Below are 18207 nucleotides of genomic sequence, written 5' to 3' on the forward strand. Positions count from 1 at the left end.
CCTGTCAACTCCTACCCTGAAGTATCAAAGAATTGTTCTACCAGACGGTATTATAGAGAACATGTTTGGACCAATCGAAGGGAGGAGGCATGGCACAGGTTTTATCCTATAAAATGATATATGTGATCAGTTGGAGAGATATATGACAACTCCAGCTGGTGACGTGTGTATTCCATGGCAATCCAACATATCCCCTCTCCATTTACACCGCCACACTATATCATGAGAGAGTTATTTCGGTACAAGTCTGGTTTAAAAAACGAATGTCAGCTGCGTGCAATCCAACATATCAGCCTCTCCATTTACATTACCACGCCATATCGTGGGAGTGTTATTTAGGCACAAGTCTTGTTTAACAAACGAATATCAGCTGCATTGGGTAGTCTTTTGGAAAAATTCTTAGCTTGTTCGCTTTTCTCGATTATAGGAAAATTTAAAAACCGTATTTGTAGCCAGATGGAAAATACTTTTAGTGGTCTCCATTATCAAGTCGCAACTTCCTCTCCTCTTTCCCCAAATGAAACCACTCCCTCTACCGGTGTATTCTCCATTAAAGTGTCAAATAGCATGTTTTATGAGTCAGCGGCCTTCAAAAATTCATTTAAGGTAGTACTCTACATCGTCATAATGGCTGACTTCCTTTAAAAACATGGATGAAAAAATCGATATCAGCAGTATTTGACTTTTCCTTTCCATTTAAATACGTAGACGAGTAGCGCAGTAGGTTAGAATATGGACTGCTGAACTGTAGGTCGCAGGTTCGAGTCCAGTACGGGTTTTAAATTTTTTCCAGATTACCTTCTACTAAAACTGTATATTTTGACAAAATAAAGTAGATTTGAAAATTTTCAACTTCAAAATATTGTTGTACATATCCTCCACTTTTCATCTACATCAAAAATTTCTCTGGTGTAGCATACCTCCTTAATGGATAAATTGAATTAGTTCATAAATTATTTATCTTATATCTATTCAGTATGTTTCAAAAACGAAATAGGGTTATAACTATATTTACATTTTCAACTGTATTATCCTATATAACACTATTACGAGCCATACGTATTTATCACTGTATAAATACCTATACGGGGTCCACAGAGGTTTATGTAATTTAATCACGTGACCAAACCGTATTTATATCCCGATAAATGTTTTAAAATGATACCTTATCAATTATTACAATCGTTCAATTATGATGATTTTAAATAATTTTGGGTCTTTATTTGTTATTTGAAGGGAACAAACGTAGTTTCTAGCAAGTGTTATTGAGTATTTCAAAGAACTGAAATTTAAATGATGTCCGTTGGGTTGCAAACAGATACGTTACTGTTTTTTTTAACCTTCACAAAAAACCTTTTTACTATTATTATTGAACATTTAATTAAAGAGACCCTACAGCTCATTTTCCACATTTCAATTGTATTTTTGAAACAATTTGAAAAAATCATATCGATACTGACAATTTTGAACAATTTGGATGCATCAATTTACTCTCAACTGCGCTTTGAAGATCGTCCGGAATTCAAAGGTTTCTTCATGCTGACTCGGACTTTTGAATACTTATTTACACCACGTGATTTTGAGTGACAGCATAGGTGTTGTGTAGGAAATTATTTCAAGGGGGTCCACACTCATCTTTCAAGTATAAGATTAATCCCTGCCCCTTATAATAAGTAATCATATAAATAATTATTTTATCAGAAACCCTTCCATGTTACTATTGACCAATGTTTTTACAACTAACAGGTGTCGTTTTCAGATAAACATAGCACTTACTTTTAAAGCAATGTCTTCGCGACATATTCCCAATAGCAGATTTAGAGGGGGCCAGGACCCCCTCCCTTTTTTCGCAACACATTGTGAGTGAAAATCCAGATTTTGCACCCATTTTGCACACCAGATTTGTATGCCGATTACTTTGGCTAATATTTGACTTTCACATCCCCCTTCGGAAATCCTAGATCCGCCACTGAGTCATGCATGAGTTTCTCCTAGCTCTTTATTTTCCAACGGTCATACTGATCCCAAAGTAGATTTTAGTTCACACATTAGTTTTATCTTATTCTATTTTTACCTCTTTTCTCACAGAATTCTGGATTAATCCACTACACTTTCTCTCACTGGACGACATGCTGCACGGGTTACTGTCTATGCGCATGCGTCTGAAGATTGAAAGGAGGAGATTCGATATATTTTGACATTCTGTCTGACGTGTTTCATACCGATTGTTAAGCCGTTCTTGGCACACTGATTTTGACTGCGGATAACTCTGTTTACCTGATCAGGATATGGGGCTCACGGCGGGTGTGACCGGTCAACAGGGGTGTTTGCCCAACTATCTATTTTGTATTGCTTGTAGGAGTTATGAGATTGATCACTGTTCGTTATCTTCACCTTGCATTTGTGTAGGCCATCGAAAAGCATTAATTTTTATGTTCAAAAGAGAATTTTAAACTTTAGATAAGTGTTATTTTCGCAAAGCTCACACATTCAACAATGCAACAAAAATTGGTAAAGCGTTGGGGAAATTGTCATTTCATGATTTTTGCACAAAATGAGCTGCAGTGTCTCTTTAAGTCCCCCATCATCATTTATCCTTCCTTTAAGGGAATTATGGGATTGATCACTGTTCGTTACCTTATCATTTTACCAATAATTACTATTCAATATAACGCATATAAAGCAATTTGTACTGGGGATTTAAAAAGTATTTACGTAACCTTTTCAAAATGGGGAAGACATGCGCAGAAATCAAAAAGACGTATCAAGGAAGAGACTTAATGACCCCTCATTTCTTTAGAATGAACAGAGAGGATCCGGAGAAAATATTTGTGTTGTATTAACTTATCATCTCATTAATTATTGAAACCGCCTTAATAGTTAGATATCCTAGTTGACATACATGTAGATATTTAAAACGCAATAAAGAACAACAATGAGTACATGTATGTCTTAATTGGTTAGTTTACCAAGGAGCCGATACATGTATCACTTATTACAGATTTTATACATTACTAGATGAAACACTGCGCAAGTGCGGGAAATCACGATTAAATAATATTGCATAGAGAAAGGGCTTTTTTATGCATGTCTGAGTTGTTGCGCACTTGAATTGAATTAACGATATTTTTTAATTAATTTAAGAGCATGTTTGTATTAGTTAAATCTCCACATCATATATCACCAATCGTAACTACACGGCTATTTCCGTAACCGCAAATGACCCTACTAAAATACAACCTTACATTGGGTCATATGCTGTCTGACGTGTTTCATACCGATTGTTAGGCAGTTCTTGGCACAGTGATTTTGCTTACGGATAACTCCGTTTACCTGATCAGGATATAGGGCTCACGGCGGGTGTAACCGGTCGACCGAAGATCCTACTCCTCCGAGGCACCTGATCCCACCTCTGGTATATACAGGGGCCCGTGTTTGCCCAACGCTTTATTTTGTATTGCGTATAGGAGTTATGAGATTGATTATTCTTCGTTATGATTTCTTTCATTCTCAACATATAGATGTCTTGTTGAGGGAGATTTAAGGAGATGTGAAAACCCATCAAATTCATAATAAAAAGAAAGCATTAATTCATATCATATTGAGCCGACGAAAGGTGAAGATAACGAACAGTTATAAATCTCATAACTCCTAAAAGCAGTAAAAAATACATAGTTGGGCAAACACGGACCCCTGGACACACCAGAGGTGGGATCAGGTGCCTAGGAGAAGTATCCCCTGTCAGTCAGTCAATGATAGATTTATTGACGAACTAGATCGTTATAACGACTATATTATTTGCGAAATGCTGACTTCAATCGGGACTGTTGAAACCCATGTACCATCAACTTGTTTGTCAGTACTTATTCAAAATAATGTTTTAAAAATTGAATTTACCAGGGTCACTGACTAGAACTTCTAATAAGATGCAATTTAAAGAAAATCATGCCATGTTTTATGAACAATTACGATAATTTGCACATGTGTGTAAAATTTGCAATTTTACACCAGAAGTAAATTCATTCATGTGTAAATTTGATTTGCACAAAGTGTCTTACTAGATGTAAATTTTGTACTAGGAGTAAAAATACTCATGTTTAAATCTTGTGTAAAAATTTTACTCTTATCCTTAACAATTCGTAGCAACCCAGATTAATGTGGATTGTGTTTTAGTTTTTTAAACAATGTAAGTATAAGAACTCATTTACATGTACACATTACCCGCGTTCACGGCACCAAAATATACCCAGATGCAAAAGCGTATTTGTAAAGTTTGCACACTGTATGTAAAAAAAAAAAAAGCGCATGTGAAAGGGGCTTTAGATTCAATTATAATGATAGGATCATGTCATTTTAGGAGTTGACCTTTTTTCAACTTCCCTAAGCCATCACACATTGAGCACATGAATATATCTCACAGGAGTTTGGTGTGGGACTCTTCACATCCTCATTTTCACTTCACCCTACAGATGAATTCCCATATGACGAATCACAATACCTACCTAAAAGAAATTTTATGTGAATTTTAGGCTGCCGCAACAATGAACCTCCGATTTTTAGGTTAAATCCAAAATACCAACAAGTTTCACTTCTTTTGACGCGGCCATGGTTCGAGCGGGGTTTATACTCACAACCTTCCGGTCACCAAGCAAACGTTCAAACCACTGATCTGCCGCGACGGGTATTATTTTGGGAAGACGTATAGCACAGTATATTTCAACCAAATATAATCGTACACTTGGAGACGATAAAAGAAACATGTTGAATTCTATTTCATTTATTTTTAAGTACAGTATAAGAAATTCAATTTCCTACCCAGGCCCCTAAATAAAAGCATTAATTCTACTAAACAAAAAGGAATTGTTCTCGTGTCGGAGATACACAGGTGTTTATATCAATTATTAATTCTAAAACCGTTCAAATACACAGAAGTTACATATCGATTGGGTCGGAGATACTGTGAACGCTTTGATCCCTGTATTTGAGTATTCTACATCAGTGTTTCAAACAGTATACTTTTAAAACTACACCGCAGCCTCCACTTAGTCGGATTATGAAACAGGCAAACGCATGTGATTCAAGAGCTACCATCTCCGTAGAATTGATGCACGTGCAGCAATGGGTACTCCCCGACCTGTCCCTGTGCTACTCCCACTGACGAAATGTTCTCTAATCAATTTAGATACAATCATTCTATGGGTACATGTACACATGCTGATAACACTCAGACAGTGGTTCTATTTATACAGAGTTACGTCACAACATTTTTTTTACAAAGTTAATGATAAAAGCCGTACAGAAACGCGGTCAGAATGAGACCCACAGCGGCATTCACGTTCAGAATTGTCCGCCATTTTGGATTTTCTTTCAGATATACTCGCGTCATTTCTGGGCCTATATGAGGATCGTCTTGGCTATGACTTTGGGTGGGCATTCCACAAATCTGATCCACCCACCGTCTCCACGTTGGTCTATTATCGCTTGCATCGTCCATCACTTCTATTGTCTCACCTGAAATATATTGAAGTTTCTTTTAATCATCGAATCAGATAGGTAACTCTTCATCGTCATAATGGCTGACTTCCTTTTAAACTTATATGGAAATATAAATATGAGGAATATGTGTATATTTCGATTAGATTTGATTACCCAGCTGGGTAGCTCAGTAGGTTACCGCATTGACTGCTGAACTGTAGATCGCGGGTTCAAGTCCAGCAAGGGTTTTAATTTTTCCCCAGATTTCTTTCTACGAAAACTGCATTGTTTTTTACTAAATGAAGTAAATTTGAAAGTTTTCAATTTCAAAATATTGTTGTACATATCCTTCACTTTTCATCCATATCATTTCTCTGGTTTAGTATTCCTCCTTAATCAAATGCACTTATATTTGGATATTTCTATCCCCCCATGACAAACTTTGAAGAATGTAGTGTCACAATGGGTGAAGGCTTTGGGTTTTGTTTCTGTTCAATTTTACTATATCATTTTGGTTGGTTGTTGGTGGGTTATTTCGTGGAGGTGGGTATTATTGCTGTTTTAATTAACTTTATTTTTTTTAACTACTACCCTGCATCGGGAATGCTACAGCCACTGTATGTATTGATGTCTGCCTGTTTGTCAATTAGGATTTGTGTGTGTTGATAATTTAACAAAATATTAACAGTCCCTGTATTATATTTAAAAAAAACAAAACAAACATCCATTCCTCTTGAGGTCACGAGGTAAAAAGTAAAGAGAATGGGTGAGAAAATCACTTTTGGATTATATGACACAATATCTTCTAAGTATTTTATCAAGTCTTCGAATTAGGTACAAAGGTAGGTGGAGGTAAAAGCAGACAAATATGGAAGTCAAAAGTCAAGGTCACAATAGCATGTATTATTTCAATTCAGAGCAGGATCCTGGTAATCTTTGTAAATGCTCTAGTTGCAGTATGTACCTTCACCATTCTCTTCCCCTTTGCGCACATCGTCACTCTCTTTCTTTTCCTCAGACTTCGTCATTTCTACATCATTTCCCGAGTCTTCGTATTTTATTCTTGTAGCCCACGTGACACCTTTCAGCTAAAATGATAATTTAAAATGATTCTTTCTTAAATGTTATGTACGAAATAACAATGGATTTCCAACCCATCCAAAAAATCTATTGATCAGTTTGAAAAACCAATATCATGCATGTTGGTTGTCATCTGACCTGTTCCTCTGTCCGTGGCGTGGTCAGAAGACTGATGACAACAATAGCAGTTGATGTAATCACGATCATCAGCGCTCCAAAATACGTGTAGTGGACATTCAGTAATATTCCGGGTCGTGTCTCCGGTTCTCCACAGTCGGGCGCGGGATACGCTAAATCTATACCCATTCTGATAATACCGCATGTGTGACCAATTGCTATTCCCCAGAATGCACCCTGAATAATCATTGTATACATTTAGTCTGTAACCGTATTGTTCCTTGGGTGGTATTTAATCAAAGATTTCAGCTTCCTTTCATTAGCTCGCCGGGATGAATAACGGAGAGGTGAGATTTATTGCCATTGTAGGGTGACATCGGCGTCACACTTTACGGAAAAACCTTTAACCATAGTTACGCTACATGTATCATATCTTTTGAAGCAAAGGAGATAGGGTTTTGATATTGCATATATATATCGTTCATGACCAGGTCTTTCTGTTGGTGCCAAGACTTGACCTAGTGACCTTGACGTTTGATCTACTTTTCAACAACTTTGACCTTGGGTATATCTTTTGAAGCAAGGAGAATAGGGCTTTGATATTTCACATATAGATATCATAGGACCTTTTGGCACTTAGACGTTTGACTTAGTGGCCTTGGTCCTAGATTTTTACATACTTTTCAAAACTTTAACCTTGGCTATATGTTTTGATATTTTATATATAGATGCCTCATGAACAGGCTTTTTTCCCATTTGGTACCAAGACTTCTGACATAGCGACCTTGGAGTTTAATCTACTTTTCAGATACTTTAACCTTTTGAATCAAGGGGGATATGTCACATGGAGTCACGATTCCCGGCAAGCTATGTTGTCTGAAAATCTAAAACAGGATCAGACCTTTTCATTTCAATATATTACTACTTTACTTTATACCGTGTGTGAAATTTGTTATTTGTCAATAGCTCAACAGGCACACATAGTAAACAGAAGGTAAGCCATTGGCAAAGACAGGATATATCACTTAATACATCGATTTAGAATTATTGTAGGAATGATTTGGTATGCTAATTAGATAACAAATATTTTTATTTGTTTACGTTTTCTGTCATCCTTTTCCACATGATGGCAATGAAAAAGAGCGCTCCTATCGGTGTTCCCAGATAACCCTGCACGGCCTGAATATAGTTGAAGAGTTGTCCCCCCTGAGAAGATCGGACAAGTGGAATCCATAGAATACTTACACCGCATAAAAAGACGATGAAAATCCTTAAAATGAAAAAAAGGCAGTTAAGAAAATCATGATCTACTACTTATTCCATACTAATCCATGTAACTTACCAGTAAAATATGTGTTCACTGAGTCTTGTTATGGTTAATGTTACTGATCTAATTGCTATTTAATGGTGTTTTGCATTTAAAAAAAGATGTTTTAAAGGGGAACAGTTGTACCACTACTTCAAGTTTACCATGCAATGATTTTTGAAAGTTGCAAATGAAGAAAACTGTATTCAAAAGAAACCTTCCAACAATGAGTAATTCTCGTTCGTGAGCTTGTGGGCGCATGCGTCGCCAGAGGTCCATTGTGAAAATAGTGCTGGAACTGTTAAAGATTGAAGTCAAGGAGCTCATGATGGCTGACAACATCACCGCCATTAACAGGCCACGGACACCTAAGGATACAGAGATTAGTCATCAGATCACAAGAAATGTTACAATCATGAGAAACTGACATCTGCAAGACATTGATGTAACGCTTGTAAATAGCAAGAAATGTTACAATCATGAGAAACTGACATCTGCAAGACATTGATGTAACGCTTGTAAATAGCAAGAAATGTTACAATCATGAGAAACTGACATCTGCAAGACATTGATGTAACGCTTGTAAATAGCAAGAAATGGACATTCCTACTTAACCAATGAACAACCGATATCTGCTGACTTACAATGAGGTAACAGCCCAGAAGCTTAGACGGGAAGGCGTTTTGGAGCATGCGTAATTGATTGGCGTTATTTGAAGTTCAATGATTTACCGTAAGGCAGTAGCTCTAAAACCAGTTTGGGATAAGCGATGTTAGAACAGCCCACCGGATTGTCACAGACGTCTTTACATTTTACTGGATCCACGCAGGCTACTTCCTCTATAGGTAAAACAACAGTCAAAACTTTATATTTCTTCTATAAGTACAAGCAACAATCAGAAATTCATTTCATCTAAAGGCAACCCCAATAGTAAGAAATTTATTTCGTCTGAAGGCGGAACAACAGGCCAGTCAGACATTTAGTACTTTGGAAGATGATCGTGAGTCTCTAAAACGCTTCTCGTAGGAAATTTTGCATTCTTGTCTAAGTCTTGAACATCTTTGGTCAGTTTTAATTGTATAATGTATGCCTGGCGCACTCCCAATTGCCACGTGGTCAGAGAGAAAACAATGACCTAGGTAAGTCATCTTTGGTATATAGGAATAAGTACCTATCAGACTAAATTCATTGTGCTAGATCTTGTATAAAACACTATAGTTAGGTATGCACATATCCGATAATTCGTGGGAAAATAACACGCAGTTGTTATAGACAGTCACGTGGTCAACACTCGGCTCGTTTCGGAAAGAAAGTGTATCAAATACACAGGTTATATTTTGAAACTAGCTTAATCTATATCTGTATAACCGTAGTTAGTTGTATGTATATCAAATAAAGGTTTTCATTCTCACTTCATTTTATTTCTGGACAGTTCTACTAAGCCCCTATCTTTACTATTCGCAAAAATATCAGCTGCTAGCGCTGTGAAGGACAAACCTCAGTATGTCAGAAGTGGTGCAAATCAAATGTGGATTTTAAAAATTTCAAAGAACTTCTAGTAAATTTTGAAATCACAAAACTTTTCCAAAATCATAACTGTCTTCTATATTTGAATGATATAGCCAATGATAATATATCTAAAAATTATGTCAATTAAACAGGGTTTTTCAAAGGGGGCAGCCAGAAAGGAAATTAACTTCACAATTGTTTAAAAAAAAAATGACTTACTAAAAACCCAGGTCTCTATATTTTACACTGTACAGGGGGAGGGGGAGGTGATCTTCCGATTCAATTAATCGGTTTAATTGACATGTACTTAAAAAGGCACAGTCTACAGATGAAACTTTGCGCGTAAAATAACCAACTTTGCATACAATGATAACGGAAAAGTGTGTCCCTGAACCACTCCCTGTTTCGACGTGTCTGTGTGTGCAAATTTGGTAAATATCTGAGAGCTTATTTTTATATATGCTTTTCAAATTGTCTCCCCTTGATCTGGGACTATACCCTTATATTTAGTATAATAATTATAATAACAATAAATTCTAAGAGTCTTTGTTTCGAATGAGCTAATAACAGCCATATATTCACTTTATCTGCGGACAAAAACAACAATTAGAAATTCATTTCACCTAAGGGCAATACAAACGTCAGAACTTCACGTCTGTTTTATTTATAGCAATTCATTTCAGCAGGAAAAGGTATTGTCTGCCAAACCTAAGAGTCCGATATAAACAAATGTTTAGTTTGCTAACAGGTCTTGAAGAGACGCGTTATGTTTACTCTAAGTCGGTATGATAATAAAACAATGACTATATATTGTTTACTAGCAATAAATTGTGGCTTTATCGTCGTACCGACTTTAAGTAGCACTTCATTTATCTTTTACATAGACGGACATCTTTTGTTTACCTGGATATAAAGCCCTACTAATCATCCCGGGAAAGATCATCATGAACAGTGGTAAGAGTTTGAGGTACCCTGCCAGTATAGATCCACCCTTTGCATGTGAGAGATTCCTGGCCCCAAGTGATCGTTGGACTATGACCTAAAAACCAATGAATAAACTTGTACTATTGGAGGTAAATATTGGCATACTACTTCTTTCCTATTTTCTTTTACACTTATCAATCTCTTCAATAATTGTCACGTTACCTGATCACAACACCAGTACCACATGCACCCGAGACTGGACTGTAGGATAAGGCCTGGCCACGGGTTATCTCCCGTTTCTGCGTCACGAAAGATGTGAAACGCATCACTCCGAGGGAATCCGCAGGTACTGTTAGGGTTCCGAAGGGAAGGTATGGCTTCCATGTACCTTTTCTGTAAATTAGTATATCCACCAATCTTATGAAAACCTAGAACGAGTCAAATAAAGCATGTCACATGTACATCTGTCATGTATCGGGTCATTCTGGGAGAAGCAGAGCGCCAAGAACATACCAGTGTCAATTGGAGGTGCACGGACACGCCCTCGTTTTCTCCTACCACCCATCTTTCTCTATCTCCCTCTTCCATCTCTCTCCTCTTCCATCCCTCTTTCTTTTTCACTGTCTCCCTCCGTCGCACCACCCCTCCCCCCCCCCCCCCATCTTTTGTTTTCTGTGCCCCCATACAAATATAGAATAGTTATGAGGGCTTTATGCCTCTCCAGGGATATAGAGTATTATATGAGTATATATATATATATATATATATATATATATATATATATATAAAATTATTCAGAAATAAGTGAAAATGAATGGGATTGGGCAGCAGACACAGCCTATTTTTGCCCTCTTCCAGAGTATATGAAATTAGATTGATAAAAATTACAAGGGTTGTCAAAAACGTTCGTGGACAGTGGTGTTTTTGTCATTTTGAATATTTTTAGATCTACGAAATGTATACCCAAGTATTTGTTATAAAATTCCAAGTCAAAATAAGTTGCTTTTGAGTATTTTCAGTAAATTACCGTCTTAAAATTCCGGGGGGGGGGGGGGGTTAGGCTACAATGTTACAATCTTCGTAATCAAGATTTGGAATTTAAATGGTTACATTGTTTATAATATTGATCAAAACTAGATTATTTTTCATTGTGATATAACAAAAACAACTGACGTCATTTTCTAATGCCGCCAGTATCGGTTATTTGACGATCGGGGGTCAATCGGAACTCCTCCAATGTCTCGCGCACTCGACATAGATCTCGGATGTAATACGATGGCTTCCATGAGTGAATTTGATGCATTGTCAATTGTGACGTCACAGCAATGCATCAAATTCGCTCATGGATGCCATCGTATTACATCCGAGATCTATGTTGAGTGCGCGAGACATTCGAGGAGTTCCGATTGGATCGGGGGTATCAAGACAACACACAAACAGCGCGTCTCCGAAAAACAGCGTGTCTCCGAAAAACAGTGTGTAGTGTTATAGTAAAATTTCTGTGTTGACCTGGGAAAATACTGATAGAGTAAAAAACCATGACAAAAATAACAATGAATAATCGGAGATTTACAAGTGTTATAAACTGTTTTCCGATGGTGTGTTCGATTTGAGAAATGGTGCATGAAAAGGAAGACTATTAGAATTGTGTACTGACAATAAGAAATGACGTTATTATGAAAGACAGACGTCTAGATTTGTCTATTTGTGACGGTTTTCACTTTACAGTATCCTCACCAAGGAGATTAAATGGTATTAAAGTCTGTTTGATTCATGGCGAAGGAAATGTGTGAAGTGTGATGGTGACTTCGTGGAAACTCCTGATCGCAACATTACGGAAACGCCTATCTGGGTTAACGTTGGGCTGCGCCGTGCGGCTTGTATATCCCAAGTATTCATGTCGATAAAGCACCTAAAATATTGTGCACTATTCTGATTTTTGTGTGTTTACATTATCATGGTCTGTTTAAGAATACGATTTCACATAAATCCTATAGTCGTTATTATAAATAGAAAAATAGCATGTGTCCACGAACTTAATGAATATCCCTTTTATGCCTTCACCTTTGATTATTACTTACTGATTCCGACCAAAGCGAACGATCCCAGAGTCATGATTACCGTCTGAAAAGTGTCCGTGTACATCACCGCTTTCAGCCCACCTACATGTCAGCGAAAAAAGAGAAGAATAAAACAAAAAGTCCGGAATACAATAGTAATCTACATACACGTATAGCACATGTTGACTAGAGAGTAAACCATAGGCGTAACTTGGGTTCGAATATTACCGAGGCAGGGGGTCTGGGGGGCTGTGCCCCCCAGAAGCTATCGACATTTTAGCAACGTTAAAGGTGTTTTTTTTTTTTTTACCGAGGCAGCTGCCTCGGTTGCCTCAATGGAAGCTACGCCACTGGTAAACTTGTAATAAATCAGGCTGTTCTTACCCAGTATAGTGAAGATACCCGTGAGAATAAGGAGGGCCACGATGGAAACGTACATGTTCCAGCCCAGGGCTAACTGTATGAACAGCGCCCCAGCAAATATACTCACCTGTCAAGATTAACAAATCAAAGTTATCACAAACAACTTAAGGGGGCATTAGCAGTGAAAGTGATGACAACCATTTCCCCCCTGAAAATCTCGTCATGGCTTAGGAATGTATATTAATTACTAAAATTACATATTCATGTGCCTGCTTTGAGGTTAAAAAGTGTTAAAGATAATAAAATACTGGTGTTATTACTGAAATGCATGTGTATCAATAGATAAATTTTCATTGAATTCAATTTTTGGTGACAAAATAACAGCTGATGCCCCCTTTAAAATATGTTATACGCATAATATGATTACAAACTAAATATTTTTGTGACTAGGGGAGAAAAAGTATTTGCTAATGATGAATTACATATTTACATAAAAAGACTCTTTGTAGTAGCAGAATATCTTTTAACATCTGTTTTAGAGTATCTATATTTGCTCTCTACCTTAACAATGTCAGCATTTCATGTTCCCATTTTCGAGTTCTAATCTTTCTGGCGATTACCTTATAAGTGCACATACTGCTGTGAGGAAAGGGTTTTTATTGTCCAAGAATTCTATCAAAGTGTGTATCTTGAGGTTATATTAAAAGATATGGCAACCTATTTAACCGTGGTCTGTACAATTCCTATTAGTATATGCGTTTGTTACAATTCCTTTTGAAACATTTTCACTGCTGATGAGACGTCACTAGATGTAGCTGAAGTGCCACAAAGTTTGACCTATTGCATGACGTTCAGGGCCGCAGCAGTGAGGGTTCTTTATCATGTGTCAACTCCTTTTGTTGTGACATGGAACCTCACGTAGGATCTGAAGATTCCATCGGAAGGACCTGCGACGTTCACTTCTCAGTGCCGAACGTTTGGCGAATGGGCAGTCACTACCTATTTTTAATGTCTTGGATTTGACGCGGCTAAGGTACAATCAGACGAACTCACAATCCCTTAATTATGAATCAGACGCTTTAACTACTGAGCCACCTCAACCAGTAGTACATAACTGTAATTTGATATTCGTGGATTTTTATGACCACTGTCTGCATGATACCAGAATTTTGAATTTACCGCCAATTTGGTGACAATGTAGAGAACAAGCGCAAGAACGCTGAGGTATATCCGGATCCGGCGTCCGCCAAATCTCTTCTCCATGAATTCTGGCAATGTGTATACCTGAAAACGGGCACCAAGCAATACATTTAACATCATTGCTAATGCAGTGGTGTATCTTAAAGTAATAAGAATCTGTAGATTTCTTATGTGTAGATCAAGAAGTACATTTATTATATGTTGGAAACTATTTAAGAATGCTTACACCAGCTGATATGTAGACAGGTAGAAAAAGCCAACCCAAAAGGAGAACTAGGGGCATGCTCTGTAATTAGAAAGAACACGGAAAGGAAAATAAACAATGTACTAGATACCATGACTTTGAAAAATAGAGAAAATTTCATGTAACCAAAAGTTAATATTTTTCTTATATAGAAATTTATCAGTAACATGCGAATAGCACGTTTATTTATGCGCAGTCAGGATGGGTGTTGTACACATTTATAGATAAGTACCGCCCACTCGTAGGAAATCATGGCTATGCCCGCAGCAGCACCTGTTCCCGCTAGTCCCACAAAGTGCTCACTGCCGATGTTACTGGAAAACAGAGAAGCTCCCACCTACAGGGAGAACGGGTTTCTGTGTGATATTCAAAAATCTAATGTTTTCTTTAATATTATAATGTGTAGAGAAAGACGCCATACATGTATGCATTAACACAGTTATTGAATATTAAAAGGATAAGATCCGTGTCAAATTTGATTAATTAATAAGTGAAAGTATATATTATACATATTAACCCTACCGGAAACCACGTCATACTTCTTCCCGCCAAAAAGTAACTGTTGACGCTTCCCCTGTTTCCTCGGAAAACAGTCTAATATATGTACAAAAAGATCCAGAATATAGAAACAAAACAAGAACAAAAAGCTGAACAAAATAAGATGCACTAAAAATTCAAAGTCGAAAAAAAAGAGAAAGAAAAACGTTTCCTTACCCATAGTCCAACTCCGAGTACCCCGATAAAATATATAATCACCACAACTATGTCAGACCAGTGATCCAACCCCAGGGACGCCATGACTCGCCCTCACAATTAACACTGAACGGCTTCTAATGGCGTCCAGCACAAAGATTGACCTCAATCACTAATTGTTTGGTTTAACTCGGAGAAAGTTTATCTGGTTGTAAACGAGCTGTTATCGCGGATGCAGCCTGAAGAACCCCAGTCAGTTGATCTAGAGCGGATTCATTTAAAGATATAGGTTTGTGTTCTACTTTGAATGAGATGAAGTTTATAATCACAGACACGAGATAAGTAACGCATGTTTACCTTGATTTTTTGCACTGAGCAGGCACCACGCTATCTAGCTACTTCGGAATTTAAATATATAACCTGTGCATATTTTTTATTCATTATAACATCGGGATAAATAAATGGGTTTATAGCTGAAGGTGTACTGCATGGAGATGTACTTCACTGCTGCGTCCTTTAAAAACTTTTAACAGATGGAAAAATATTTTAACTTTAAAAAACTTAAAGAATAACAAAAATGAAACGAAAGTAATCTGTCTTTATATAAATAAATAAACTGTTTCTCCTATGCAAGTTCGTGTTATATAAAACAGTCTTGTTTGTTTCCGTTACGTACCGCTTCTCTCAAACTGTACTTCATGTTCACTCATCTGTGAAAGTTTACTCTGACGTAACCCTTGATGGATTTTTTTTAGGTGTTTGTCAGAATTCAAACATAAATTCTAAAACTATCAATCAGATTAATTAAAGGTGGAAAATCTAGTAATTTAAGGTATTTCTCTAGAAATAATTCTTGCCCTTGAATTTACTTTAAATAGAATACATATAAGATTGCACTCACTGGTCTTATCCGATTTTGAAATCAAAATACGGACAGTTGTTTTGTAATTCTGTTAGATTATTTTGTAGAAACGTTTTGCAGCTTAAGTTGTAGGGTTTTATAAGATATGTTTGATTGTCATTTCATAAATCACCGGTTACACTTAGCAAATCGCCTAGCAGCGAAATCTCCCGGGATATAGCAATGTGACGGTGTGTTGGTGTGATCGACACATTTTGATTTATATATACAACTTTTCAAATCATTTAAATTGCTTTTTAATACTCTTATTCATAGATAAGTATTATCTGTTTATTCTTCGAAAAAAGATAACTCTATTTTACCGAAATTATTTTTCCAAGGTGATAGATTGGAGTGTGTTCCAGTCCATCGTCATCTAGGCTTATTATTGTCACATAACCTCAGTTGGTCTTTATACATTGATTCCATAGTTGATAAATCTTTTAAAAAATTAGGGCTTTTAAAAAGGCTTAAGTTCAAAATTGGCAGAAAACATCTGTCAAAATTGTATATAGCTTTTATTAGACCTACTCTTGAATATGCTTCAATTGTTTGGGATGGCTGTTCTGTTCACGATACTGATAAGCTTGAAAAAGTACAATTACGTGCAGCTAGAATTGTTACTGGTCTTCCTATTTTTGCATCTAGAGAATCCCTTTATTTAGAAACAGGCTGGCAAACTTTAAAAAGTAGACGTTATATTGCAAAAATGACTACCATGTTTAAAATTTGCAATGGTAGCGCCCCTGATTATTTAAATGAAATTATTCCACATAAACATGAAAATATATCCCTTTATAATACCAGAAACAATCATAAGTTTTACATTCCAAAATGCAGATTAGAGTTATTCAAAAAATCATTTGTACCTGACTCTGTAAAACAGTGGAATTTATTAAATGTAGAAGCCAGAGAAGCCATCTCAATCAATTCATTCCGCAAAAAATATAACAGACATTACAAGACCACCATCATATTACTCTTTTGGAAAACGATATATCAACATTATTCATACAATGCTAAGATACAACTGTATACTTAATTATGATCTTTATAAATTAAATATTACAAATTCTCCGTTTTGTACATGTGGACGTATTAATGAAGATGTATACCATCTCTTTTTTGCTTGTAAAAATTACTCCAGGGCTAGAAATTATCTTTTTAATCACCTTTTCATGTTTGACTTGGTTAATATTGATACAAAATTGTTATTATGTGGTGATGTCAATTTACCTCTGCAAACTAATATAACTATTTTTTCAGTTCATAAATTTATAGAAGAAACTTGAAGATTTGTTTAATCATTGTACATTTTACCTGTTAATTATTACCTTGCATGACATATTGTAATATTTTAGGAGAGGGACTTGTAAGTTGTCAGAACTTGTTCCCAATCCTTTTGATTTCATCAATAAAATATGTTCAAAACAGATAAGTATTGATCGTTTTAGGTTCCGTTGTCGTGATAATCAAGATGTAAACTTAATATTACATGATATATCTGGTAATCATAGCTCTCTATAATGAAAATAAAACAGATACACGTGTAGATGTTAATTTGTGAATTGTTCGTTGTCTCACGGTGCGGTGTGTATTTAGCTCACCTGTGCAGAAGGCTAGCTCAAGTGAGCTTTTCTGATCAAAATTTGTTCGTTGTCTGTCGGTGTAAAGTTTTCACATTGTCATCTTCTTCTCCAGAACTAGTGGGCCAATTTCAATCAAACTAAGCACACAGCATCCTTGGGTGAAGGGGATTTGATTTTGTACAAATGAAAGAAGGGCCATGCATCCTTCAAAGGGGAGATAATAACAAAAATGCAATAATAGGGTGCGTCATTTCAAAATATCATCAAGAACCACTGGGCCAGAAAAGCTAAAATTTACATGAAAGCTTCCTGACATAGTGGAGATTCAAGTTTGATAAAATCATAAACCTTAGAGGTAGGATGGGGCCACAATAGGGGATCAAATTTTACATGCGAATATATAGAGAAGATCTTTAAAAATCTTCTTCTCAAGAACCACCAGGTCATTTGAGTAGAAATTTAAGTGAAAACTTCCTAATTAAGAGTAGATCCAAATTTGTCCAGATCATGGTCCCCGAGTTTAGGGTGGGCAACATAAGGGGGTCAAAGTTTTACATTTTGATATATAGAAAAATCCTCTCCAGAACCACAGGGTCAAATTCAATCAAACTTTCCTTAGGTGAAAGGGGTTTTAAGTTTGTTCAAATGAAGGGCAATGCTCTCTTCAAAGGGAGATGATCACAAAAATAGGGTGGGGTCATTAAAAAAATATTTCTCAAGAACCATTAGGCCAGGAGAGCTGAAAT

General features: G+C 36.4%; 1 protein-coding gene across 1 annotated transcript; it reads right to left on the reverse strand.

Annotated features, from left to right (window-relative positions):
- Positions 1 to 4761: 4761 nt before the first annotated feature.
- Positions 4762 to 15310, reverse strand: LOC125681864 (sodium/glucose cotransporter 4-like). The gene is made up of 15 exons (XM_048922118.2): positions 14993 to 15310; positions 14801 to 14872; positions 14511 to 14615; positions 14261 to 14320; positions 14014 to 14118; positions 12856 to 12961; positions 12493 to 12573; positions 10634 to 10839; positions 10391 to 10526; positions 8710 to 8817; positions 8196 to 8346; positions 7774 to 7942; positions 6694 to 6909; positions 6440 to 6563; positions 4762 to 5511 (listed from the first exon to the last, which is right to left on the reverse strand). Exons 1-15 carry the CDS (start codon positions 15074 to 15076, stop codon positions 5279 to 5281), a joined length of 1956 nt encoding a protein of 651 aa, XP_048778075.1. The 5' UTR covers positions 15077 to 15310; the 3' UTR covers positions 4762 to 5278.
- Positions 15311 to 18207: the final 2897 nt, after the last annotated feature.

Source organism: Ostrea edulis, chromosome 2 (assembly GCF_947568905.1).
Source record: "Ostrea edulis chromosome 2, xbOstEdul1.1, whole genome shotgun sequence".
Taxonomy (NCBI): domain Eukaryota; kingdom Metazoa; phylum Mollusca; class Bivalvia; order Ostreida; family Ostreidae; genus Ostrea; species Ostrea edulis.

Coding starts and splice junctions, on each gene's coding strand:
- LOC125681864 (XM_048922118.2), bottom strand. CDS start 15,076: ATGGCGTCCCTGGGGTTGGATCACTGGTCTGACATAGTTGTGGTGATT. Junction 10,840..12,492: donor GTTCGCTTTGGTCGGAATCA/GTAAGTAATAAT, acceptor GACTCGTTCTAG/GTTTTCATAAGATTGGTGGA. Junction 5,512..6,439: donor AGGGGAAGAGAATGGTGAAG/GTACATACTGCA, acceptor AATATATTTCAG/GTGAGACAATAGAAGTGATG.